Consider the following 27523-nt stretch of genomic DNA (forward strand, 5'->3'; position numbering starts at 1 on the left):
CAGCAGCGGGGAGCGCGCGGGCCGGGGTGCGTGTGTGCGGGCGCACGCGTGTGTGCCTGTACGTGTGTACGCGCGCGCGCGCAGAGCCGGACGGGCAGGGCGAGCCCGGCCCCCTCCCTCCCTCCCCCGCAGCCCCCTGCCCGCCGGCGGCGCTCTGGAGGTTCCACCTTTGAAACTGTACGCGGCTCACAGCCGCCGCCGCGCGGTGGTCGGGAGGCGGGGGCGGTGGTCGGGGTGGGGAGGCGGGGAGGAGTCTGGCCCTGGGTGTGCGCTCTGCCGGGTGGGAGCGGCGTGCGGGCGTGAGTGCTAGTGTGTGTGTGTGAGTGTGCGCCGGGTGCGTGCGCGCGCGGAGCCTGCCCATTTTCCTCCTCGCAGCAGTCAGTTGGGAGCTGCAGGGAGGGAGAGGGAGACGCAGGCGGCGAGGAACCCGAGCGGAGCCGAGCGCCCTCCGCCCAAGGCGCCCTCCCCCGGTCCGCGCACAAGCGCCGTCGCTGGAAGCCGCAAGGTGCCCCCCAGCCCGCAAGGGCGCAGCGCAGGGCTCGCGGGCTGTGGCGTGGCTTTGCCCAGGACTGCACCTGGAGGCGGCCCCGCACGGGGATGGTCAGCGGCTGCCGCCGTCTGGCACGCGAGCGGACGCGGTGAGGGCACGATGGCGCTGACGGCACAGCGTGGGTCCCGGCCGGAGCTCTGGCTGCTGCTGCTGTGGGCAGCCGCGTGCCTCCCGGGTGCCTCGGCGTGCCCCGCCCTCTGCACCTGCAGCGGCACCACGGTGGACTGCCACGGCACGGGGCTGCAGGCCGTCCCCAAGAACATCCCGCGGAGCACCGAGCGCCTGTGAGTACAGCCCCCGGCCCGCCGCTGCGAGCCCCAGGGTTGGCCTCCCCCTACCCAAGACGCGAGTCAGGGCTGAGGGTCGGGGCAGGACGGTTGGGACCCCGGCCGCGGGCCAACAGACGGGTCAATGCCTGCCAGCCGGGGTCTTCCCGAGGCAGGAGCCCGGAGCGCTGCTGCTCCGCTGTGTTCGTATTCGAAGGGCGCTGGGCGGGTTGTCAGCGCCCGGCGCACACCTGCCCTCTGCGTTCCGCACCCGCAGGCTCTGCCCCCTGCGCCGGCGCCGGGTTACTCCAGGGTGCGGGCGAATTCGCGGAGGCGGAAAGCCTGCCTGGCCCCCAGGAGGGCCGCTTCCCACGCTCGCGGGGCACAGCGGCTCCGTTTGGGCACACGGGGCTGGGACCGTGTTCCGAGCCAGTTGTGGGGGTTTGGGCTGCCAGGCTTGCTGCCTGCAGAGGGGGAGCGTGGTGGGAGGAAGCCGAAGTTTCTGGTCTCCCCCTTCCTCCCTATTGTCTGCCCCAGAGCCTGGCGAATTCTCTCCCTGCAGGTGCCTGGCACTGGTTCCCCTCTCCCCCCTCCCCATACACCCAACCATCCCGACCCCGCAGACAATGGGGCCGGAGGGCTTGGAAGGCCTTAAGTTGGGGCCCCAGAGAGGAGTAGGTGAGTCCTGGCTCATAGTAACACCCAGAGGTCAGGGGCTTGGGGCGGGGCCCAAGCTCAAAGGACCAAAGCAAGCCACAAAAAACTCATTTCTCTTCTGCTGTTATCTCCCACTTCTGGATCCTTGGGGGGGCGGGGGGGACGGGACACGACCCTTTGAGACCTGCTAAGGGAGGATGTGTGTGTGTGTGTGTGTGTCCTGTATAATTTGTTTGCTGGGACTGCCTCCAGAATGTGCGACCGTGGGAAGTCCTGGCGTCCAAGAGGCCACCTCTGCAGTGGAGGCCCGCGTGTGCAGAGGGGTCACAGGCAGGGCTTCTGGGCTGCTCGCAGCACTGTTTGAAGGCGGTTTGGGGAAAGGCTGCGGGCTCATCTGAAGCCTGCAGAGGCTCTCGGGAAAGGCGGGCGTATTTCGATGACTTTGGAGCACATTTCCATGGCTCCCAGCTGGTCAGAGGCAGAAATCTGACTCCAGGGAGAGCTGTCTCCCGGATCAAACGCTGTCCCAAGGCCAGCAATTAGCGAGTACATATTGGCCTCCGTGTCTTCCTGGCCGTCGGGAAAATTCCCGTGGAGGTTTGAGAGAATTTGCCATCTCGATGGGAATCGGTGTGCGTGCGTGAGCGTGCACGTTGGAGGGCAGGGGAGCGGTAGGAGCACCCGATTTCCTTGGGGGCAGCCTGTGCTGGCCCCGGAGAGGCATGGAGGGTCAGAAGTGTGCCCCGGGGACCCCTGAGGCGGCCTGGGCGGCCGCTGTGCCTGTTCCCTCTGGGTCTGCGCCCCGTTTCACCGGCCTTGTGCCCTGGGGCGCATCAGCCCCTCTTCCTTTGCCTTGGATCTTGAATCTTGAGGGCGCTTCCTGCACCCTGGCTCTCTTACTGCCTTTAGTGTTAAAGGACACTGTCTGTTTTGACTCCCATGAACTCTCTAGTCTTTTGCAACCAGAGCAAGATGGAAGTGAAAAATCCTAGTGCAGAAGAAGGAGTTTGGGCTCTGGGAGTTCCCGCTTTGCCATTTATTAGCCGCGTGGCCTTGGACAAGTTAGTTCCCTTCTCTGAGCCTTAGCTGCTTTGCATCAGGAAAATGGGGCTGGGGACACATGGGGCTCTCGGGTTCTTGTGAGTGTGGGGGATGGTGGATGAGGAGTGCCAGGTGTGTTCTGATGCGTGCTCTGAGAGCATGGTTAGGATGGGACAGGGGAGATGTTTCATTATTTAATTCAGTAAATGTTTACGGAGCCAGGAACCACCTGCGCATGGAGGCTGCAGCAGGGCATGAGCCTGTCCCTGTCCTCACGAGTCGTGTGGCCTGGAGGTTTGGGAGAGGGCCGGGCGGGCACCGTGACAGGGCTGTGAGAACATGGGCTTCTCAGAAGATGGGCCATCCTGCCAGTTAGGCTTGGATCCTGCCGGGCTCAGGGGATAGGCAATGCAGGCAGAGGGCAGAGTGTGCTGGGCCTGACATGGGCAGACAGGGGCACCTGGGGCTGGAGAGGCTGCTGGCGGGAACCCAGGGGTGAGTTATTCCGGGGGCTGGGATGGGCCTGATCTTTGCTGTCCGTGTGCAGCTTCCGGGGCAGGGACCAGATGTGGAAAGCAGATGCCTTTTCCAGGGCAGGCCATGCGAGAGCCATTTGAAGAGGGAAAGAACGTTCTTTTAGAGCCGTGGTGCGTGCCCAGGCAGACTCCAAATAACTGTGGCAAATGCTCTCTCTAATCAATATGGGTGTCGTGCGGTATCCCAGCCTGCAGGCGCGGCTGCTTCTGCGGCCGTGAAATTTTTATAGACTGCAGCTGCGCATCTGCCTTTGTCCTTGGGGCAGTTTGTGCGGCGGCCTGGGAGCCCCTGCGACTTTATGAGCACAGATTCCATAAGTCCAGGTCCAGGCCTGCCCCCCCATCTGGCCCCCTCCACCGCGTGGGAGGAAATTGTCGTTGGTTTGCTGCGGGCGCTTCTGGGAAGAGGTTGTGTCGCCCGGAGCTGCCAAGGAAATTGCTTCAGCCAGAGGGGCTGCGGGCGGCTGGCCGGTGGGGAGGAGGTGGCGAAGGCTTCCCTGCCCTGGAAACAATGAGGATGCAGATGCAGGGAGGCCTGGGTGGCTTCCTGTTCCCAGGGCCGGGGCTCAGAGCCATCGAACCACGCCACTGGAGTGTCAGTGTCAACTTTCTTTGTCTTCCACTCACAGCCTTTGGCTTTCAGTGGAATTAAGCAAAATTCGGGGCAGGTGTTTGGGACAGCTGCATCCCACATCAGAGTACCTGGGTTGGAATCCTGGCTCCTTCACTTCTGATTCCAGCGTCCTGCTAATGCAAACCCCGGGAGGCAGCAGGTGATGGCTCAAGTACTTGGGTCCCTGCCACCCACGTGGGAGACCTGATTTGAGTTCTGGGGTCCTGGCTTCAGCCTGGCCCAGCCTTGGCTGTCAGGGGCACTCGGGGGAGTGAACCAGCAGTTGGAAGGTCTCTGACTCTCCGCCTTTCAAATAAAATGAAAACAAATTTAAAATCTTTTGGATTAGGCTGTTCAGGACAATGTGACCAGAGTACAGTGTGTGTGGACATCGCTTCTGCCCTCCACCCTGGGAGTGTGTATTTCAGCTGGCCACGGAATCTTTCTTGGGATGCAGAGAGGGAAGAGGTGTCTGCCTGGCCCTCTGAGAGATCTCCCAGGGTGGAGAGAGGCAGGCGGGGTCCCTGGGAAGGTAGGCCTGCTGGTTGCTGTTTAGCCCCCGGCCAGCACATTCTGCTGGTTGTCAGGTTGTGGGGCCACTCTTTCTGTCCCTTGCCTCCTGGCCAATTTGTCTACCTGCCCTAGCTCCATCCATGCTGCGGAGGCCTGGGGAGGCCATGATTTCTGTGGTCCCATTCAACAGGGTTGGGGGGCGGGGAGGGTTACTGCCAAGCGAGACTGCCCCGGAGCGTGATTGGAATTCCAGGTCCTGATGGGATGATGGCGGTGGTGAGGGAGGTCGGGGGCCGTGTAAGCCGTGGCTGCCACCAGGACCTGGCTGGCCTGGGCTCTCTGAATATACCTCCATGTGGAGACTGCTGTGCGGGGGTGAGCGACTCCTGCTCTCTTAGGTTTTGCTACGGTAGCCGGAGCCCTGGGCTTGTGGCTGAATACTGGCATTAGGCTCCATGCAGTCCCTCCACCTGCTTTGAGACCCCATTTCTGTGTGTAAAAGGGGCTCAGGGCGGCTCTTCAGGTTGATAGGGACCAGGACGTGAGAGAATACACGTGGAAGGTGTGGCCCAAGGCGTGGCACATGGCTGGGGTTCCACCTTCAGGCCAGGTTTGTGAAATCCTTTGTGATCCAGACCTTGGGTGATGTTATCATTATTATGTAAAAGACTTATGAAAACAAAGACTTATTTATTTGAAAGAGTAACAGAGAGAGGGGAGAGAGAGAGAGAACCAGTTATCTTCCATCCAATGGATGGCCCCAACTGGCTGAAGCCAGGAGCCAGGAGTTACATCTGGGTCTCACATGTGGGTGCAGGGGCCCAAGCACCTGGGCCGTGCTCTGCTGCTTTCCCAGGCGCATTAGCAGGGAGCTGGATGGGAAGCAGAGTGTCTGTGACCTGAATCGACGCTCCTATGGGCTGCTGATGTCACAGGTGGTGGCTTAGCTTGTGGTGTCACCACGCTGGCCCCAGTTGTTATTTGAGGAGCTTAAACTGAAGGTTGAGGGTTCAGGTTGGGCAGAAGAGAGCTTGGGAGATGAGGACTTGGGCACCGGCCAGGCCCTCTTGGACCCTGCTCAGAGCATCTTCTCCCTAGTCCCCTCCCTGGGATTTGGGGACAGGGAGTGGGGACTATGGAGGGTGGCTGGTGGTGATGGTGTGGCTCTGGGGCCAGATGCCTGGGGTTTTAACTCAACTTTGGCCCTCAACAGTTGGGGTTTCCTCATGTGAATATCTGTGCTGTGCCGAGTGAATGGTGTGAACAGAGTGCCGAGTGAATGGTGTGAACAGACTACACTGTCTTTCTCACTCGGAGTTGTAGTGCAGCTGGGGACCTGGAGATGAATGACATAATATGAGAAGGGACGAGTGCAAACTGGGCCAAGTGCTCCGGATGAGAACGGGACTTCTGGAGCCCCATGTCTGTACCCACAAAGTGGGGCTGACGCTAGCACCTGCTTCAAAGGACGGCGGTGAGGATTAAGTGTGACGATTCTCCTCTCGGAGGAGCGCTTTGCAGCGGGCCCTGCCGACAGCAAGTGCCCAATCCGTGCTACTGTTATTATGGTTATTGAGGTGACAGATGATTGCAGGGACACAGAGGGAACTCGGGAGCCCTCCTCGCCCTTCCCCCACCAGGCGGCCAAGGGCCGCCCTGAGCATGTGGGGATGGCTGCCCTTCCCCGGCACGGCCACCCGAGGCTGCCAGCAGGGGCGGCCATGGGCTTCTGGGGCTGGGCGAGGGGCGGCAGGGCCAGGCAGCCGCTGCGTTACTGGGAGCAGACGGGCGCTTGGCCTGGTTGCCGCCTGCAGCTCTGTGCCGGCATTAGCAGCTCGGCAGGGCTCTCCCTTAATGGGATTTTCTTCCCCAATGCTGTCATTATCGCCACACAAATACTTATTACCCAGAGCAGATGACGGCCGGGCCTTGGGCAGTAGCCAGGGAGCTGGGCGGGGGGCGGGGAATTGGCTCCTTGTTTTTTGACGGAGCCTGCAGCCCCCTCCTCTCCTTTCTGGAACCCAGCCTGTGGCAGGCTCACAGCTGTTGGGCACCTGCCGTGTGCGCAGCTTCGAGAGGGGCTGGAGTGTGGGCCTGAGCCTCTGGGAGCCTGCAGCTGGCTGGGGGAGAAAGAAAAGCACGTAAGGACGACTTGGGGCCACCGAGCACGGTGGCTGGCAGCACAGGCTTTGGCGCTCGGGTGGCCCCGTTTAAGTTCTGGCTCCATCTGCTGCTGCCGGAGAGATCTTGGGCAGCTCACCGATGACTTGATTTCCTCACCTGTAAAATGGGGACCGTGGCAGCACCTCCCTCTAAGTTCCTGTGGGCTGATTCACGTGAATGATGCCTGGCACCTGTGGAGATGAGGGGAGCCTCTAGGTGGGAGTGAGAGGTCGGGATGGGGGGTGGGGGGTGGCCGTGTTGGTGGCCATGGTGACAGGAGGTATCATTTGGCCTGGGCCTTGAAGGCAGGGGATGACTTAGGTAAGTGGCGGTGAAGTGAGGGTACGGGAATTTGGGGGACGTGCACGCATGTGCGTGTGTGTTTATGTTGTGTGTTTTCTGTGTGTAAAACTTTTTATTAAGTTTTTAAAATAATTCAGTGATTTTTAATAATTTTCAGAGTTGTGCAGACATCACCACAATCCAATTTTATTACTTATTTTTGATTTTTATGTATTTTACTTACTTGAAAGTCAGAGACGGGGACAGAAAGTGAGAGAGATCTTCCATCTGCTGGCTCCCCCAGATGATCATGGGAACGAGGGCTGGATCAGCTGGGAGCCAGGAGCCTGGAATCCCATCTGGATCTTCCCACATGGGGCAGGGACCCAGACTCTCTCTCTCTCTCTCTTTTTTATTTGACAGGCAGAGTTAGACAGTGAGAGAGAGAGACAGAGAGAAAGGTCTTCCTTCCGTTGGTTCACCCCCCAAATTGCGCCGATCCGAAGCCAGAAGCCAGAAGCCAGGTACTTCCTCCTTGTCTCCCATGCGGGTGCAGGGCCCAAGCACTTGGGCCATCCTCCACTGCCCTCCTGGGCCACAGCAGAGAGCTGGACTGGAAGAGGAGCAACCGGGACTAGAACCGGCACCCATATGGGATGCTGGTGCTGCAGGCGGAGGATTAGCCAAGTGAGCCATGGCACTGGTCCCGGGACCCAGACTCTTGAGCCTGCTACCTCCCAAGGTGTGCATCAGCAGGAAGCGGGAATCAGAAGCAGAGCTGGGACCCAATCCCAGGCACTCCAGTATGGGAGGTGGGTGTCCTAAGTGGCATCCTAACCACTGTGCCAAACTCCCATCCCCGATTTTAAAGTATTTTCATCACCCAAAAAGGTCTCTTATGTTCATTGTAATCTTTTTAAAGATTTATTTATTTAGTTTGGAAGTCAGAGTTACACGGAGAGAGGAGAGGCAGAGAGAGTAGTCTTCCATCCGCTGGTTTACTCCCCAGTTGGCCACAACGGCCAGAGCTGAGCCAGTCCAAAACCAGGAGCCAGGAGCTTCTTCCGGGTCTCCCTCGCAGGTGCAGGAGTCCAAGGACTGGGGCCATCTTCGGCTCTCCCAGACCATAGTAGGGAGCTAGATCAGAAGTGGAGCAGCTGGGACTTGAACCAGCACTCATATGGAATGCTGGCACTGCAGGTGGCAGCTTTACCTGCTATGCCACAGTGCTGGCCCCACATCGTAATTTTTTATTTTATTTGAAACAGAAGAGCTGCGATGAAGTGTCAGGAGTCCCTGTCTATCCTCTCTTCAGGTTCAGTTTACAGTTTATTCTGCTTGCTGTGTCATGTCACACCCGCACTCACCCGTTCATGTAATTCCTGCCCCCCCCCATAGGTTGGAGACATTGTTAACGTTTTTCCTTTCAATACGTGATGTGTATTTTTTAAGAACAATAAGGCTGTCAGAATTTTTTTAAATTTATTTTATTTATTTGTTCGGGAGGTACCTGCGTACACACACACACACACACACACACAGGGTATCTCCCATTTGCTGGTCTGTGCCCCAGTGGCCCAGAACAGTAGGGGCTGGCCAGATTGAAACCTGGAGCCAGGGTCTTCAGCCGTCTCTTGTTGCCTCCCGAGGACGTCAGCAGGCACTGGAAGTCAGAGCCGCTAAACCTAGGCACCACAGGCATCCCAAGCAGCGCCCTCACTGCTCTGCGGGTGCCTGCCCCAATCAGAAAACTTCACATTGACGCCCTTCTGTTGCCAATCCGGAGTTCACGTTCAGATCTCATTCAGATCCTACCCCCATCCGGGAATGCTTTCTGTGGCTGTTCCCCGACGTCCAGCAGGTGGTGAGAAAGCTCTGGCCTGGATGGAAGCGTGCGCCCCTCAGCCTGCTTCCCTGTGCTCTCACCCCCTGGTTACACTCAGGTCTCGCATTTTTTTAAATTTTAATTTATTTGACAGGTAGAGTTATAGACAGTGAGAGAGAGAGAGAGACAGAGAGAAAGGTCTTCCTTCTGTTGGTTCACTCCCCAAATGGCCGCTACGGGCGGTGTTGCACCGATCTGAAGCTAGGAACCAGGTGCTTCTTCCTGGTCTCCCATGCAGGTGCAGGGACCCAAGCACTTGGGCCATCTTCTACTGATTTCCAGGCCATAGCAGAGAGCTGGACTGGAAGAGGAGCAACCGGGACTAGAACTAGTGCCCATATGGGATGCCGGCGCTGCAGGCAGAGGATTAACCAAGTGAGCCACGGCGCTGGCCCCAGGTCTTGCATTTTTGCCAGTGGGACCAGAGAAAGGACCCTGGCCCCTGGCATGTCAGAGGTTCATGATGCCAGGTTGTCCCAGCTTCTCCCTGGAAAAGTCACTGTTCTCTTGTTGTTAACAAGCTGCTCTGGGAGAGACTTGGGAGCCACGTGCGCCTGCTGTCACCCTGCTCTCGTCCCTGCTCTGTGATCACTTTCGGCTTCCATCCTTTCTTCTCCCTTAGCCAGGCTCTGCTGAACAGAGCACTTTCCCTTCCCTCCATCTGTTGGTGTGTTTACCACAGGATGGGTTTGTGGGTTATCCTCTCATTCTCTGGGTTTTAATTTGTTACTCTCCTCATTGATCTTGATGTTCAGACTATCTCAGCTTTGGCGGAGGGGAGCCCCTTCAAGCCACTCCGTGTTGGTGCTCTGAGCACCTGACCCGCCGAGGGTTTTGAGTGGCCAGTGACACGTGCAGGTGGCGTGGTAGGAAATTCTGTTGCCTGGCTTTGGTGTGGAGAGTAAATGGGTACGGGGTGCCAACTGGCGCTGGGGGAATGAGCTGATTATGGCGACTGGTCTCTGGCTCTTTTGGGACAGGGGTTTTGCTGTCATTGCTGTATTGTATTCTATTTGATTTTTTCACTTTTATTTTAAGATAAGTTTAGACATACAGAAAAGTTGCAAAAAGAGTCCAGAGAGTTCTCATGGATCCCTCAACTAGTCTCCTCTAACATTTGATGTCTCTCCTAACCGTGCATGGATATTCAAACGGCAGATTGGGGCCGGCATTTGGCGCAGCAGTTCAGAGGCTGTGTGGGATGGGATGCCCACATTCCACACCAGAGTGCCTGGTGCAGGTCCACGCTCTGCTTCTGATTCAGCTCTGCTGATGCACGCTGTGGGGAGGCAGCAGATCATGGCTCAAATACCTGGACATCGTCAGCGGCGTGGGAGACCCAGATTGAGTTCCAAGCTCCTGGCTTCGGCCTGGTTCCGTCCTGACTCTTGGGGGAGCCAGCAGATGGAAGCTCTCTGTGTGTGTCCCCTGGCTTTCAAATAAGATGAAAACTAGGTGTGTGAAAGTTTTCAGAGAAAGACAAACTCAGGAATGAGCAGCACTGTTGCAGTACTGTCAGCTGAGCGGGAGGCTTGCTTCTCCCACAAACGTCCTCTTTCTGCTCCCAGACACAATCCAGGGGCCTCGTTGCATTCGGTGGCCGTGTCTCCTTAGTTTCAAAACTTCAATCTGCACTGTTTCTCAGTCTCTTCTTAATTGTTATCATATTTTGAAAAGCACTGGTGAGGGGCAACCGATTAGCCTGCTGTCTGGGATGCTGGTATCCCCCGTAAGCACTGGTTCGAGTCCTGGCTACTCCACTTGCCATGCAGCTCCCTGCTGATGTCTCTGGGAAAGTAACAGAAAATGGCCCAAGTGCTTGGGCCCCTGAACCCACGTGAGAGACCCAGAAGAAGCCCCTGGCTCCTGGCTCCGGCCTGGCCCAGCCCTGGCTGCTATGGCCATTTTGGAAGTGAACCAGCAGATGGGAGACCTTTCTCTGTCTCTCCCTCACTCTCTGTAATCCTGACTTCCAAATAAATAACTAAGTCTTAAAAAAAAAATAGCACTGGTGAGTTACGTTGTAGAATGCTCTTCAGTTTGGATTCCTCTGGCATATTTTCTTTTTTTTTTTTATTTTTTTAAAAATTTTTTGACAGGCAGAGTGGACAGTGAGAGAGAGACAGAGAGAAAGGTCTTCCTTTGCCGTTGGTTCACTCTCCAATGGCCGCCGCGGCCGGCGCGCTGCAGCCGGCGCACCGTGCTGATCTGATGGCAGGAGCCAGGTACTTATCCTGGTCTCCCATGGGGTGCAGGGCCCAAGCACTTGGGCCATCCTCCACTGCACTCCCTGGCCACAGCAGAGAGCTGGCCTGGAAGAGGGGCAACCGGGATGGAATCTGGCGCCCTGACCAGGACTAGAACCTGGTGTGCCGGCGCCGCAAGGCAGAGGATTAGCCTAGTGAGCCGCAGCGCTGGCCTCTCTGGCGTATTTTCATGTTAGATTGGGGCTAGCATTTTCTGTAGGCGTGCCCGTGGTGACCAGCCCTCCCAGTGCTCCTGCTGGGTGTGTGACACAGATGTGTGTTCTTGCTGGTGATGTTAACCTTGATCTCTTGGTGACGAGGGGTCTGCCAGTCTTCTCCACAGCAAAGCCCCTCATTTCTATTTCCTAAATGTTTGGGGTGAGATACTTTGGGACTATGAGATACCCTGTTTGTCCTCAAATTCTCATCTACTAATTTTAATACCCATTAACCGGTCTTGCCTGCAATAATTATTATCCAACTGTGAATTTCTATTCCCCTCATTCCTTCTTCATTTATTAATTGGAATTATTCTCTGAGGAAGAGAATTTTCTTCCCTTTTAATAAGGTGACTTGTTTGATGGAGCCTGTAGCTTTTGACTTCTTGAGGGGAGAGCCCGTCTCGTGTGTTGTCGTGTCTCTGTTGCCCGGTGCATGGTTGGTGTTATTATTCAGCTTTCTGTCACCGTGAGAGGTGAGGGGAGCCACTTGTGAGGTGTGAAGGTTTGTTTTGGCTCATGGTGCTGCAGGTTCTGAGCTCGAGGTTGGGTGGCTCTGTCGGGCTAGGTCTGGTGAGGGCGGCAGCTGGTGATGGAGCACCAGGGGGCAGAGTCACGGGCTCTCCTTCCCCGCCAGGGAGGTTCTGTTTATAAAGCAATCATCATCTGATCCTGGGGCTCCACCCCATCAACCTAGTCCAGTCTGGTCACTCTCCCAGTCCCCACCTTCAGACGCCACGGCTGGATCCAGCCCTGTCCTTAATCCACTAACACAGACTCGGGATCAAGGGCTAAACACGTGGATCTTCGAGGGTCACCCAAACTGCAATGCAGCCGTAACAGGCCATGCTCAAAATGCGTTCAGTGAGGTTTTTTTTAAAATCATCCTTTTGTTTTAAAAGATTAATTTAATTTATTTAAAAGGAAGAGTTAGAGAGAGAGAGAGAGAGAAGGCCAGCGCCGTGGCTCACTTGGTTAATCCTCCACCTGCGGCACTGGCATCCCATATGGGTGCCGGGTTCTAGTCCTGGTTGTTTCTCTTCCAGTCCAGCTCTCTGCTGTGGCCCAGAAGGGCAGTGGAGGATGGCCCAAGTGCTTGGGTCCCTGCACCCACATGGGAGACCAGGAGGAAGCGCTTGGCTCCTGGCTTCGGATCGGCGCAGCATGCCGGCCGTGGTGGCCATTTGCGGGGTGAACCAACGGAAGGAAGACCTTTCTCTCTGTCTCTCTCTCACTGTTTAACTCTGCCTGTTAAAAAAAAAAGAGAAAGAGAGAGAGAGAGACAGAGAGAGACAGAGAGAGAGAGGTCTTTTCATCTGCTGGTTCACTCCCCAAATGGCTGCACAGCTGGGGCTGTGCCAGGTCGAAGCCAGGAGCCAGGAGCTTCATCTGGGTTTCCCACCTGGGAATAGGGACCCAAGTTCCTGGGCCACCCTCTGCTGCTTTCCCAGGAGCATTAGCAGGGAACTGGATTGGAAGTGGAGCAGCCAGGACAGGAATTGGCGACCACATGGGATGCTGGGTGCTGCAGGCCGTAGCTTTACCTGCTGTGCCACAGCACCAGCCCCAAGTTCTTATTCAGTCTTTGTCCACATTTTAGGGATTCTGACCTTTGCTTTAGAATCGTGGCTGTGGGCCCACTAGTGGTTGAGACTGTGTCACCCTCTGTGGCCGGGGACTTGGCAGTCGGGGCCAAGTGAAGGAGCTGAGATGAGGAGATGGTCCTGGATTATCTGGGTGGGCCCAGTGTCATCACAGGACCCCTGTGAGGGGGAGGGTAGGTCAGAGCCGCGGTGGGACAGGTGACGAGATGGAGGTGAGGAAGAGGCCACGGGCCTAGGAATCAGCCCGTGGACACCAAGAAAGGCAAGGGAGTGCCTCGCTGGTGACAGTGTCTGGGAGGGAACACGGCTCTGCTGGCCCCTGCACATGAGCCCCGAGAGGCGGATGCTGGACTTGTGGCCTGCAGCAGATCCGTAAGCTGAGTCCGGGCAGTCATCGGCAGCCCCGGCCGGCCGTGGGGTGTGTGCTCATTTGCTGCAGCAGCCGCAGGCTCTACTGCAGCCGTCACAGAAGCCGAGGCTCACGAGGGAGTGGGCCGTGCGGGGCAGCAGTGCCCGAGAGCAAGCGGGGGCCCTGGAGGGGGCCCGGAGGTGGGGCCGGGAGAATGGGCTTGTGGCAGAGTGAAGCTGAGCTGAGCCCTGGAGGCAGACGTGCCAGGGCCTCTCCCAGAGCTGCTCTTCTGTGGCTGCTTGGCAAGGGCGATTCTGGGGGGTGCCCAGAACGCAGCGTGGGAAGCCGTGTGATGCTGGGGTGTCCTGGTGAAGGAAGGACGTCCTCTGAGGAGCCCCAAGGACCGCCCTTCGCCTCCACCTGCATCATGGGGGCAGGAGGAAGGGGCGTGGCAATGGAGGGGCTTGTGCCCTGCTCTTTGCACATGGGGCTCAGGCTGAATAACCTTTGTGGATTCCAACGTGGGCCAAGCAGTTGTTGTAAAAACACAGAGGGAGCTGGGAGAAGGAGAGCAGGGCCAGTGCTGTGGGGAGTGCCCTCTCTGAGGATGAGGTTAGGCGACAGGGTCACTGTCAAGACTGGGACAAGCGGAAGGTGGGAGGTGCGGGGGTGGGGCATGGAGGAGGTCGTGAGGAAGTTTGCCAAGAAGACAGGTGCAGAGAGCGCCCCCTGCAGGGTGGGGCGCGGTTGGACATGGGTCCCCAGTGAGCAGGGGCAGCAGCCGGTGGAGGGCATGGGGGCAGACTGTGGGAGGGAGGGAGCCAGTGCCAGTGGGGCATGGGGGAAAGGGAGCGTTGGCCATGGCCAGGGACAGAGGAGGCAGGGAGAGGTGAGTGGGGCTTGGGATGATGTCTGTGGTCACCACTGCCTTGCATTGGGAGTGACGTGTTTTGCCTGTGTCCCCTCTCTTAACTTGATGTCAGCCCTGGGAGAGGGTATGGCGTACCCTTATTTTCTAGAGGAGCAAGTTCAGCAAGGTGGGGCCATCCACCTGGGGCAGACGGCTCAGGGCTGCTGCCCAGTGGGGAGCTGAGTCTCTGGTCTCGAGGGCCAGGTTTCAGTGTGACTGCCACCTGTGCATCTTAATAAGGCCTGGCTTCATTCGTCAGACCCTCCTGGAGCACCTGCTTGGGAGTGCACAGCGTTGGGGCCATACAGGCACAGAGGCCATGAAGCCCTTCCTGCTTGCACGTGCTGAAGGGCGGGCTCCTGTTGCAGGCTGGCGTGCGGAGTGGGGTGTACGGTGGGGGTGAAGGGCAGTGAGCAGAATTGGGGGGCTGCAGGGAGATGGTGTTGCAGACGGAAGTCAGCTGCAGGGCGTTGTGAGTGGTGGCTTCGCGGGGCTGGGGGTGAGAGGGAGGAGCAGACAGGCAGTAGGCAAGGAGTTCTGGAGTTCTGCTGCTGTCAAGGACTCTGGCCTCAGGGCTGTGGCTTTGGGGCAGACCCCAGATCTGGGAAGGGGCTGAGCAGGAGCAAGGCAGGCCTCAGGACAGAATGTGCCATGGAGTTGGGGTTAAGAGCTGGGCCCTCACGCCCATGAGGATGGCTGCTATTAAAAAACCCAAACCTGAATATAGCAAGTGTTGGGGGGGTGTTGTGGAGAGTTGAGAGCCGTGTGCACTGCCGTGTGAGTGTGAAATGGTCCATCTGCTGTGGAGGACAGTATGGGGGCTTCAGAAATGAAGCGTGGACTGCCTGTGGTCCCGTGGTTGCATCTCTGGGCATGGACATCTGCACAGCCGCACTCTTGGCAGTGTTGTTCACCACAGCCAGCGTCTGATGAGGAAGGGATGAGTAAGCAAAATGTGCGCATGCCTACAGTGGCGCGAGCATCTGAGTCCCTGCCACCCATGTGGAAGACCCGGTGGAGCTGGTGTTGGCCTGGCTCAGCCCTGGCTGGTGCAGGCACTTGGAGGGCGGTTGGTGGGGGGGGGGGTGAACCAGCAGGTGAGAAATCTCCGTGTGCTTGTCTCTTTCTCTCTCTTGTCTTTGTATTTCAAATAATTTTTTTTTTTTTTTGGATAGGCAGAGTTAGTGAAAGAGAGAGACAGAGAGAAAGGTCTCCCTTTTCCGTTGGTTCATTCCCCAAATTGCTGCTGCGTCGATCCGATGGCAGGAGCCAGGTGCTTCTCCTGGTCTCCCATGGGGTGCAGGGCCCAAGCACTTGGGCCATCCTCCACTGCACTCCTGGGCCACAGCAGAGAGCTGGCCTGGAAGAGGAGCAACCAGGACAGAACCGGCACCCTGACCGGGACTAGAACTCGGGGCGCCGGTGCCGCAGACAGAGGATTAGCCTAGTGAGCCGCGGCGCCGGCCCTCAAATAAATTTTTCAAAAAGAGGGAATGAGGGAGCTGGGGAAAAGCTAGGCTCCCACCCCATGGGCCAGGGCCCCACAGGTCCCTGTGCTCTGGGGGCCATTCTTGGCCTTCCCTGGGGGCAGCCTCCAGCTCACCCTGCTGGGCTCAGATCTCTGGGGCCTCACAGTGCCCCTGGCCCCTGGCTGTGGCCTGCAGCTCTGCTCAGGGTCCCTGTCTGTGGCCCAGTCCTCCCAGGCCAGCCACAGAGTGCCAGGCTGTGTACCTCCCACCTGAGCCACTGCTTGAGTCAGGTCGTGGTCTCTGCTCTCACCGGCCACCTGCTGGACAGCTTTGCTCTGCGGATGGGAGTGACACTGGAGAGATGACGTGTCCCCCAAGGCCTCAGGATGTCTGGGTATTGCTGGGCTGGGACTGCAAGGTCTGAGCTGTGCTGCTGGATGTGGAGCCCCCGGCCCGGCTCCCCAGCTCTGCCTCTGCCTCTGCAGGCTCATCCACAGGATGATGCAGCGACTCCCACCAGGGTGTTGGTGAGAATTACGAGGAGCTAGTGTCAGTGTGGTGAGGGCAGTGAAGCCCCCGGAAGGCTTCCCCCTGTGCACCTGCTGCTTGGAGTCTCCTGAGGCCCAGGGAGGCTGGAGCAGGAGGGAGACCACCCGCCCTCCTCATTTCCTCCTGAGGGTGTCTGGAAGGGCCCAGCTCTCCTGCTTGGCAGCTGAACCCTGAGGGCACCATTGCCTGGCTCCTGTAGGACTCACAGATAAGGGCAGAAGAATCTGGAAGGGAGGAAGTGGATGTAACAGGGTAGCAGCCTGGTGTGGGGCTTTTTCTAGGATGATGTCCTTTTGAGAAGAGCATTTATCAGTCTCCTTTTTGGAGTGGGGGAGCAGGAAACATGAAAATGCAGGCAACCCAGTTGAACGAAATATGGCAATTAAAAATATTTGAAGGGCATCGAGAGAGAGAGAGAGAGAGAGAGAGAGAGATAGACAGACAGACAGAGAGAGAAGTGGAGAGGAAGAGATATTTCCAATCTGCTGCTTCAGAAATGCTGACAATATCGGGGGCTGGGCCAGGCTGAAGCTAGGAGCTAGGGACTCAATCCAGCCTCCCTTGTGGGTGGCAGGGACCCAGGTACTGAGCTGTCACCTGCTGCCTCCCTGGGTGCACATCAACAGGAAGCTGAAACTGGGTGCAGAGCCAAGGCTATGGATGCAGGTGCCCCAAGTGGTGTCTTAACCGCCGTGCCAAACACCTGTCCCTGACATACGCCAATCTTCATGCAAATTCATTCACGCAGTCAAGAAACATGGAAACACTGGTCACGTGCCATGTACTGTGTCAGGGCCTGGAGTGCAATACTGAGAAAAAGCCAACGCGGTCTGTTTTCTCAAGGAGCTTCTAATCCCATCTGGGGACTGAGACATCAAAGAGCCCCCAAGTTCACATGAAATTGCCCCCGCTTTGTGCCACAGAGGAGAGGGTCGGAGCGCTCTGCAGGGCTGGATCAGGAAGGCTTATCCATGAAAGAAGAGGCCGGGGTGAGCTAGGCAGACAGGAAGGAGGGAGGGCCTGGCAAGTTCAAGGGCCCTGCCACAGGAGGGAGTGGGGCAGAGGAGCGGCGGATCGGTGGGGACAGGGCAGAACACGCCGGAACTTGCGGTTCACACTAAGGAGATTTTTGTCTTGATTCCAAGAGCCATGGGGACTCATTGAAGGGTTTAAGTGGGGAGTGACATGATCAGATTTGCATCTTGAAAAGACCACTCTGGCTGAGGCCTGGAGAGCAGATTGGAGGGGAGCCAGAGTGACTGTGGTGAGCCCTTTCGGGGACTCTGCAGGGCTCCAGGTCAGAGTGGGGCCCCTCTGCAGGTGGGGGGAGGGGCCGGCCTATGTGGACTCCTTTCTCACGTCTGGGCAGTGGCTGCAGAGGGAAATTCTTTCTTCCTCCAGCTCTCTGGTCTGTCTCTGCAGACATTCAGCAGTGTGGGTTTGGCCAGGCCAAGATTTCAAAGGAAAGCACAGGGTGGCACAGCTCCCAAGCCTGGGAGACCTGGCTCCTTCACCGGGAGTGTGTGTGTGCATGGTCAGTTTTGGGGGACCTCACAGGACAGGGCTTGGTTTTTGGAGGGCAGCTGAGCTCTCCTTCCCTACCCCATTGCCACTGCTGGGTTGGGCTGCTATGGGGATGTCCTTAGCCCCCAGGAAACAGGAGCCCCCACACACCCCTCACGAGGAATCCTCATGAGCTCTGCTTTCCCCTTGGTGACATTGCTTGGTTAACGCTCTCCAAAATCTGCCACCAGGGCCTGCCCAGGAGTGCATGGAAGTCAGGGCCATCCACGCAGGGGGTGTCTGTCCTCTTGGGGAGAGGGATGGCTGTGTACACGTCGCTGGTGGAGGAAGAGCCACCTCAGGGGTCTCTCGTAGTCTTTACCGTCCTGGGGCGGCTCCTCCATGCCCAGTCTGGCCCTGCTCTGGGTGCCCCCTCCTGGTGGAATGGGCAGTACTGAGGTTAGCGTACTCTGGTGGTATGCTGGTCACGGCTCTTGGTGTTGAGAAATGTTAAGTCAGGGTCCAGCGTAGTGACGCCAGCACCCCATTTCGGAGTGCCACTTCGTGTCCTGGCTTCTCCACTTCTGATCCGGCTCCCTGCTAATGTGCCTGGGAAAGCAGCTGAAGATGGCTCAAGTACTTGGGCCCCTGCCACCTACGCAGGAGACCTTGTAGAGTTCCTGGCTCCAGGCTTTGGCCTGGACTAGCTTGGCCATTTGGGAAGTGATAAGGTAGATGGAAGATCTCTCTCTCTCTCTGTCATTCTGCCTTTCAAATAAATACAATAAATAAATCTTAAAAAGAAAGGGAGATGAAGTCGTGGAAGCTTCATTGAAACTCACTGCATCTCTGCAAGGTGGGTGTCATGGTCCTCATTTTAGAAACAGGGAAACCAAGGCCCGGGAATATTTGCTGAGTCATCTCCCCCACATAGGAATTTTAGCCAAAGGATACAGACTGGAGAGAGAACATTCTAGAATAGGAAGGAGGCTTTTTTTCTGAGTGATGGGATTCTCTTGTGATTTTCATTTCTTCTTTGGGAAATTGAAAAAAGTCAGGAGTGTGCATATTTCACTCCACTTTTTTTTTTTTTTTTTTTTTTTTTTTTACAGGCAGAGTGGATAGAGAGAGAGAGAGAGAAAGGTCTTCCTTTGCCGTTGGTTCACCCTCCAATGGCCGCCATGGCCGGCACCACGCCTATTCGAAGGCAGGAGCCAGGAGCCAGGTACTTCTCCTGGTCTCCCATGGGGTGCAGGGCCCAAGCACTTGGGCCATCCTCCACTACCTTCCCCAGGCCACAGCAGAGAGCTGGCCTGGAAGAGGGGCAACCGGGACAGAATCCGGTGCCCCAACTGGGGCTAGAACCTCGTGTGCCGGCGCCGCTAGGTGGAGGATTAGCCTAGTGAGCCACGGCGCCGGCCAATATATCACTCTACTTTTAAATGTGACAACTTGAATCTTATGTTGGCTTATAAAAATATAGATGCCTTTAAAAGCATTCAAGTAATGCAGAGAAGTCAAAAAAGAAAAAAAAGAAACTGCAGTCATCTTGAGTCTCAGCGTTTTGCAGCTGTGGCTGTTAATACGCGCACACAGTTCGTTGAGTGCACACACCTGTGTGAGTGCGTGTGCACGTGTATTTGCATGTGTGTGCACGTGGGTTTGCCTGGGAGCTCACAGAATGCAGTGCTGTCTCGTGACCCTTCTTCCACCCTCTGGGTCATGGGCAGCTCTCCTTGTGGAATGAACAGATCTAGACCGTGTTAAATGGCTGCACGGCGTTCCGTCTCCTGAACTCAATGAGCAGTGCCCTGCTGATGTCCATTTAAGTCGCTTCCATGTGCTCTCTTAAAACCAAGCTGACCTACGTTTCTAACAAGGAGAAATGAAACATCGGAGGGCAGGCGTAGGCCTCGCGGTTAGACGCTGGGTAGGATGCGCTTGTCCCACGTTGGAGCACCTTGGCTTCATCGTTGGCTCCAGCTCTTGAACCCCGGCTTTCCACAAAAGCAGACCCCAGAGGCGTGGTGGTGGCTCAAGTAACTGGGTCCCTGCACTCACACAGGAGATGGGGATGCAGCTCCTGGCTGCCGGCTGTGGCCTGGCCCAGCCCCAGCTGCTGCAGGCATTTGGGGAGTGAACCAGCGGACGGGAGCACTCTCTTTGCTATCTCTCCGTCGGTTTCTGTCTCTCAGTTCATTCATTAATTAGTTGAAAGCACAACCACCCAAAGTGCCTTGCAGTTTTGGGGTTGGGGAAGGGAGCTTCCCAGGATGGCCTCAGGGCGTGGTGACAGCAGCTGTGCCGTGGAGGAACCGTTCCCTTGTCGGGGAGCCCAGGTGAGGCTGTTTCCGGGAGGGACGGTCATGCTGAGAAGAGCCTGACTCTTCCAGGAATCCCAGAATCGGCTCAGCCTGGCTTCTGGACCCAGCCCCTGAGAGCCCCTTAGACAAGAGGTGGGGCAGGGACCCAGCCTTTCTAGCCACTTCCACGCACCAGGAGACCGGCCCAGGGCACACGCAAGGTGAACAAGGTGGGGAATGGCTGCTGGGCTCATCAGTGTGGAGACCCGGCCTGGCCTGGTAGGAAAAGCTGGGGCCCCAGGGGCAGACGGCGTGGGTTCTGACATATATGGGGTGGGGGTGGGGGCACTTGTTCTCACGGCGCCGCTCTGCCCTCACCTGTAAGACAGGCGCAAGAGAGGCTTGTGCTGTGGCGTAGCGGGTAAAGCCACTGTCTGCAGTACCGGCATCCAGCATGGGCGCCGGTTCAAGTCCTGGCTGATCCACTTCTGGTCCAGCTCTGTGCTATGGCCTGGGAAAGCAGTGAAGGGTGGCCCAGATCCTTGGGCCCCTGCACCCACATGGGAGACCTGGAAGAAGCTCCTGGCTCCTGGCTTCAGATCGGCCCAGCTCCGGCCATTGCAGCCATTTGGTCAGCAGATAGGGGAGTCTCTCTGTGCCTCTACCTCTGCCTCTCTATAACTCAGCCTTTCAAATAAATAGATAAATCTTAAAAAAAAAAAGGGCGGAAGAAGTACTTCCCAGCCCCTGTGAGAATGCCCAATCCTGCAGTGTGTGGGCACTAACAACATACACTGGTCTTTTAAAAATATTTTTAAAAATTAATTAGTTAATTTGGGGTGGGGAGAGATCTCATTTGCTGGTTCACTACCCCAGTGCCTGCAACATCTGGGGCTGGGTGGAAGCCAGGAGCTCAATCCAAGTCTCTCCCATAGGTGGCAGGGACCCAAGTACCTGAGCCATCACTGCTGCCTCCCAGGGCCTGGGGCTGGGAGCAGGAGCTGAGCGATTGAACCCAGGCAGGCACTGCAACAGGGGCTGTGGCGCCTTGACTGTACCTTGACCGCTAGGGCGAGCCGCCTGCCCCAGGCTGTTGGCCTCAGTGAAGCACCTGCCGAATGCCACCTGAGCCAGACACACTTCCTGCACACTGCGGGACGGGGCTTGTTTCCAGAGTGGTTTGGACTTGAGACGGGCTTGTGGTTGTGCCTGGATCTTTGAACCAAAGTTGGTGAAGTGAGAAGCCAGGGCTGCGGGTGACCAGGGCATGTGTATGTGCCTGTGTGTGTGTGTGCCTGTGTGTGTATGTGTATGTGTGTGTGTGTATGAGGGGGAGGATTTAGGTTGTTACAGAGCACATAAGTGACTATGAGTGATGAGAAAGCTTGGGAGGTGGCATGGTTGTGGGTGGGAGGTGTCCCCTTGATTAGAGGTCGGAGGGGACAGCTAGGGACAGAACCACGCCTGGGAGAGGTTCGGCTGTGTGTGATTCCGTGGAAGGACTTTCTGGAATGTGGAGCTGTCTTGCCCCGTGAGTGGCCTGTGTGCCTTTCCCAGGCTGAGGAAGCTTCTTGGGAGGGGGTGAGGTCCCTGGGAGGCAGGGGCGCTGGGGGCAGTGGCCTCTGAGGCAGGGCCCTTGCCCAAGGGGCCCAGGAGGCTGTCGGGAGTGCCCATGGTGGAGAGCAGGTGTAGCCTGGAAGGGAGGATGGGCCCAGATAGTAGAGAGGAGGAGCCGCTGCGGACCTGGCCCTGGGGTGGGCCGGAGGGTGGGCGCTGCTGGCCGGGTGGAGTCCTCACTGGCTCCCTGCTTGCTTCCCAGGCCCTCTGAGATCCACACCCCTTCCCCCCATCCTGCTTCCTCTGCACCCGCCTCTTAGCCTGTCTACTGTCCCACCCCAGCTCCAGGCTGACTCTGGGTGGTCTCCCTTGGGGCACTGCCGGGCAGCTCTTCGTGGTCCTTTGGGCCTCAGCTTGTCTCATCTCCTCAGTCCCCTTAAACAGCTTGGGCCCCCCTGCTCTCTCGCACTCAGAATAGAGACACCTCGCAGAGGCAGTGCTGCTGGACGGTGGCATCTAGTGTCCCCAGTGGGGCCCTTTGCCGGGCAGTTGTACTTTTTTATGAGCAAATGGGGAGCCTATGAGGCGGAGACAGTGGCTGGCCCCATTTTATAGGTGAGAAAACTGAGGCACAGAAGGAATTCCACCTGGATGGGCTCTCTCGTTGGCCAGTACCCACTTTCCTTCCTTGCCGGCTTTGACATAGATCTGGCTGTCAGGGGCTCAGCTGGAAGCCCTAGCTCCACCCTGGGAGGGGGATGGGCAGGCTGGAGCCAGGTAGAGCGGGCTCTGGAGCTCAGCCTGGCCGGCTGTCCCTCCACCTCCATTTTTCTCCTTCTCCCCAGGGAACTCAATGGCAACAACATCACCCGGATCCACAAGAACGACTTCGCGGGCCTCAAGCAGCTGCGGGTGCTGTGAGTAGGGGGCGCTGCCCGGCCGTGACCTCCCTCCTGCCTCTGCCCCTGGTGGTGGCCATGGGTGCCTCAGCAGGGCCCTGGCTGCAGGTTGCAGGGCTGCGGGCCTTCTGGCTGTGATCGGTCTTGGGGACACCCTGCAGGGGTGGAGTTGAGTCCTGACCTAGAGGGAGAAGTGGGCATGGCCGTGGGGCCCAGGCTGTCCTGCCCACTGTCAGCTGGGGGCCTGGGACCATCAGGAGGCCGTGAAGAGCGTTTGGGTCTCTAGCTCTGGCTGCTGGAACTGAGTCCGCAGAGGGGTTCTAAGCAGCAGACATGTTTTGCACACAGTTCTGGAGGCTGGGAGTCCCAGAGCAGGGGCCCGGGAGGCCAGCGAGCCGTGATTGACAGCAGGGCTGGTGTCCAGTGAGGGCTCCTTCCTGTCTTGCAGACGGCTGGCCTCTCCTTTCCGGGGAGATTGGTGGTCTCTGTTCCCCTTCCTGCTGGGTTGGGGCCTCACCCTCTGACCTCAGTGAACTTGACCTCCCTAGAGGCCCTGTCTCCAAATGCAGTCACCTTGGGAGCTGGGGCTGCAATGGGTTGCCGGGGACCTGAGTGGACACAGAGCAGTCCCACTGTTACCAGAACCTGTGCCCGGGAAGGCTCCCAGCAAGGGCACTCCCTGATTTGCGTGGGGGATGCTGAGTGCAGAGCTGGTGCCTCTCTGGTGCCCGGTTGTGGCCGGGGTGACGGGCACAGCCCTGTTTGGCTCAGTTGCTTGCTGCCAATGGAACCCCATGTGGCAGCAGCCTTGTCAGGGTGGGCAGGGGGGAGGAACCAGGGACCCCATCCCTGTTTGCTCTCGGGGTACACAGGCAGTCAGGGCTCAGCCCACGCGCTCGGGAGTGCTGTGTTTCTTTGCATTCTCCGCGTCTCTGAGCCCCGAGCTGCCTGGCTGGGAGGAAATCCAACATCAGAGAATCGCAGGATCCTTCACCCCTGCCCCCAGATTCTTTCAGAAGAGTGATACTGGCTCTGTGGTTTCGAGAGTCCTTGGAGGAGCTGGGACCTCGTGGCCAATTTCTCTGCGGTCAGAAAGGACGAGTTAGGCGCAGGCTGTGCTGCTCCAGAATCTGCTGACCTCTGACCCCTTCCAGGCTCCTGAGTCTCTTCTGATCTTCCGAGTCAGGGGGAGCTCCCTCGCTTGCTCTGTGTCTCCCTCCCGCCCCTCCCCTCTCTCCCTGGGCCTCCAGCAGAGAAATGTCTGGTGGCAGCTCTGTCCCCTGCCCCACACCCGCAGGGCCACCTAAGCCACCGGCTGGAGAGTGGCAGGGAGAAGACACAGGGAGAAAACCCTTCTTTGACATCTCAAGGATGACCACGTGACAGTCACCCCCTGGTGGAAAGTGCTTCCCGCCCCCAGCCCCAGCTGGAGCTCGTGGGCAGGAGTGGCAAGGAGTCCCACAGAGCTGGGTGGTTGAGCTGCTGTGGGCACCCACTCTTTCCTACAGCAGATGGGGCCGTGCGGGGTGGGGGAGTGGGCAGAGCGTGCTCAGGCACGTGTGGGCCCTGCCCAGTCACAGGCTCCCCTCCCCTGATAGTGGCCACAGACAGGCCCCTGCACCAGCAGCCCAAGCCCTCCCTAGCCTGCCTTGGGAGCAGCGACCCCGTGGCAGGTGGCTGCAGAGGGGTCAGCGTGGGTGGGGCCCGAGGCCTGTCTTGCTGCCAGGGTGGGGGTGCTGAGGGACCTTTGGCAGAGAATGGGGAAGTTGCAGGATCATGAGCTAGGGGGTCCGCTCAGGCCAGGGTGTGGGTCTGTGTGAGCCCTGGGCATGGCTCTGTCTCTCTCCCTCGCCAGCGTTGCCTGGCAGTTTGCCCCGCCTCCTCCCTTGAGCCGGCTGCTTCCAGGAGCCCTTGCCCAGTGCCCTGAAGCTGTCCTTGTCTCTCTGCTTCCCCAGGCAGCTGATGGAGAACCAGATCGGGGCCGTGGAGCGGGGGGCTTTTGATGACATGAAGGAGCTGGAGCGGCTGTGAGTACCCCTGGGGCCCAGGCTCAGCAGGCCGCTGGGACTGGCGCTGAGAGGGTGCTGGGAATGAGGCGGTGCTCAAGGGGCGTCCCCCTGCCCTGCCCAGCCCGGCCAGCTGCTGAGGGAGTTGCAGGCGTGGGGAGGTGACAGCAGAGAGGAACTGGGAGTATTCTCACTCGTGTCGATGCTGCTCTGTGTGCAGGGACCCAAGGCCTTGAGCCATCTCTGCTGCCTCCCAGGGTACACATCAGCAGGAAGCTGGAGCCAGGAGCCAGAGCTGGGTGTCAAATCCAGGAACTCCACTATGGGCCATGGGCGTCTTAACTGCGAGGCCAGACACCCACCTTGAGCCACTGAGTGGGGTGCTGTGTATTTATTTTTAAAGATTTATTTATTTTATTTGAAAGGCAGAATTACAGGGGCAGAGAGAGAGAAAGAGAGAGAGAGACAGAGAGACAGAGACAGAGACAGAGAGAGAGGTCTTCCATCTGCTGGTTTATTTGCCAAATGGCTGTAATGGCTGGAGTTGAGCCAGTCTGAAGCCAGGAGCCAGGAGCTTCCTCTCGGTCTCTCACATGGGTGCAGGGGCCCAAGGACTTGGGCCATCTTCCTCTGCTTTCCCAGGCCACAGCAGAGAGCTGGATCAGAAGTGGAGCAGCCACTTGAACTGGTGCCCATATGGGATGCCGGCACTGCAGGTGACAACTTTACCCGCTGCGCCACAGCGCCAGCCCCTGTGTTGTTTTCTTTGTCTAAGCTCCACATGTATCTTTGGTTTATGACTTTTGGTTTTGGTTTTTTGGAAGTGGAGTGAGCTTTCTTGGAAGCAAGGGAGTGGAGAGTCCTGAATTCTTTACGCCAGTTCTCTCTGCCCTTAGTCTTCAGAGAGTGGCTTTCCTTTCAGTGGGTGAGTCTTTTCAAAGCATCCCACTTCGTCTTCACAGCAATGACTCTTCCTGCTAGTAGTCCATTCATTATGGGCTCCTTTAAAAATGATCATGTAATTGTAATGACAAATACCTCTGCCACCAAACAGGTTTGGAAATGGACAGACTTGGTTCTTATGAGCAGTTAAAAACTCGAGTGCAGAAAGAGAAGTGTGTGGCCCTGCAGGTGCCAGGGCAGCTGCTGGCCTGTGGCTGGGTGGGAGTAGCCTGGCTCCACCGTCCGTGAAGTCCCCAACCTAAGTGGAGGTCAGCATGGCCCTGTGGAGCCACTGGGGAGGGGTGAGGGAAAGACTGCCCCTCGGTGATGACCTGGGCGAGGCACTCAGCTCATCCCAGAGAGGGGCAGCCCAGCCCAGACAACAGACGTACCACGGGCACCTGTCAGGAGCCGAGCCGAGTGGCGGGCTGGTTGTGGTGAAACCTTCCCAGGGAGCTATGCGCATGGGTGCAAGGTGGTGGCATGGGCGAGAGAAGGAAGCCCGCCTTTTCCCTCTGCTGGAGGGATGAGGCCAGGAACTGTTTATCCCAGTGCCTGGCAGGGAGTCAGGGCCAGTAATGACTCCACTACTTTCATTAATATTTGGGTTCCCTGCATGTCCCTTTCCATGCTGGGTCCCTTTGGGGGCATTTGATTTTCCACTTTAAACTTGGCATCGAATTCCTCTTCCTCCTAAATGTCTTTCAGAAATTGAAGCCAGAAAAATAGGAAAGACTTTGGGGGAAGTGGAACAAAACCCAGTGGCTGCCTGGCAGAGTAAACACAGGGTAACTTGTGGGATTGAGGCTGAGGATCTTGGAGTCAGCTGATGTCCGCTCCTGTTGCTTTAAGGACTGTATTGGTGGCCTCTTTCCCCCAGGGTAGCTGTGAGCTTCCCTTTAGGGACAGGTCTTCCAGCTGGTCTGCTAGAGGTGCAGATCCAGGGTCTGTGCTAGGCTGGAGTGTGGTGGACCTCACCTTCTCACATGGCAGATGATGGGGGAGACCTTCGAGGAGGTAAGTACAGACCAGCTACTGCCAGCCACATAGAATTAGATTTCTTGCCTACTCCTTCCAAAGGAAAGCTTTTGCTGAGTTGGTGTATCATAGTGGGCTGAAGGACAGTTAAGGTAATCCTCCGTGTGTGGACTTGGGTGCAGGGGCTGCCTGACGTCCCAGTGCTCCTCAACCTTGACGTGCCCGCCAGTCGCTAGGGGCTCTGGTTGAACTGCGGTCTCTGAGTCAGTAGCCCGGGGCCGTGCCTGAGATGCTGCGCCTGTACCCACTCCCAGGCGGCAGCCCTGCTGGCGGTCCATGAACCCAGCTTCTGTACTTCCTGGGCATGACGTCCCTCCGTGGCTGAGCTGCTATGTAGTGGCGGCTCAAAAGCTATCATTGGGGTGGCCATTTAGCCTAGCAGTCAACATGCTTGTGTCCCACATCTGAATTCCTAGGCTCAATTCCTGGCTCTGGCTCCTGATTCCAAAGTCCTGCTAACATAGACCCTGGGAGGCAGCAGGTGATGAGTCAAGTAGTTGGGTTCTTGCCATCCTTATGGGAGATCTGGAGGGAATTCCTGGCCCAGCCTCAGCTGTTGGGGAGTGAATGAGAGCTCTGTCTCTCAGATAATATAATAACAATAATGAGGAAGTCCTTTTAATTTCCTGGATGTCTAAGTGATTTCCAACTCTGTCTTCTCCTCTTTAGTCGGCTGAACCGGAACCAGCTGCACACGCTCCCAGAACTGCTGTTCCAGAATAACCAGGCTCTGTCGCGACTGTGAGTGCCGCTCTGGGGGTGATGTCCCCTCCCTGGTCTCACCCCTCACCCTGGGGGATGGGCAGTGTTTGTTCCATGGGGCTTGGCTTCCCCATGACCTTACCCACAGTGCTCCTTACCTGGCAGGAGTGATTCGGGGCCTCAAGGCCAGGCCTCCCTGTTGGAAGGTGCTGGGTCGGGCATTTCTCCATGGCCAGCACTTGGAAGAACCCACGGCTCCTCCAGTCGCAGGTGCAGCTGCTGACAGCAGCAGAGGTGTCTGGGCCTGGGCATGCTGCTGACGGGGAGGCCGGCCTCACCAGGCACTCTTCTTGCACGTTTCCCGCTGCCTGGGGTTGAATGTTGGTTCATTCAGCCAGGCCCTCCTTGAAGCTGTTTCTGTTTTCAGCTCGTTCCACCTGCAAGCGTAACGTGGTCTGTAAATTTATTAGCTGTGGTGCAGTGTCTTATTTTGATGTGCTGTCAGTGTCCATCTTTCTAGTTTGAAGGATCGGTGGGACCACTGCTCCACTGTGACAAGCCAGATGTGTCTGTCATTCCGCCATATGTTTCATTTTGGGGGATCTCGGGCTGGACAGGATCTTTGAGATCAGCTAAGGAATCTCTTCTGCGGCCCCTTAGTGAATGGTCCTGCAGTCTTTTGTTGACGCCTCTAGGGACGGAGAGTTCACTACCTCACACAG

At 57.5% G+C, this 27523-nt stretch overlaps 1 protein-coding gene across 2 annotated transcripts in view; it reads left to right on the top strand.

Annotated features, from left to right (window-relative positions):
• Positions 1-235: 235 nt before the first annotated feature.
• The window catches only part of SLIT1 (slit guidance ligand 1), a 168341-nt gene continuing 141053 nt past the window's right edge, over positions 236-27523 (top strand). The window contains exons 1-4 of one of the 2 annotated variants that reach the window (XR_011382336.2): positions 236-834; positions 22060-22131; positions 24069-24140; positions 26769-26840. Coding sequence is in view for 1 of the 2 variants with exons in the window: in XM_051823458.3 (XP_051679418.2) it covers positions 650-834; positions 22060-22131; positions 24069-24140; positions 26769-26840 (401 nt within the window). In the remaining variant the exon portion in view is untranslated. The remainder of the gene's footprint in view (positions 835-22059; positions 22132-24068; positions 24141-26768; positions 26841-27523) is intronic. The other variant, XM_051823458.3, reaches the window with a different exon arrangement.

This window comes from Oryctolagus cuniculus, chromosome 15, assembly GCF_051225735.1.
Source record: "Oryctolagus cuniculus isolate XC-2025 breed Fujian yellow rabbit chromosome 15, ASM5122573v1, whole genome shotgun sequence".
Taxonomy (NCBI): Eukaryota; Metazoa; Chordata; class Mammalia; order Lagomorpha; family Leporidae; genus Oryctolagus; species Oryctolagus cuniculus.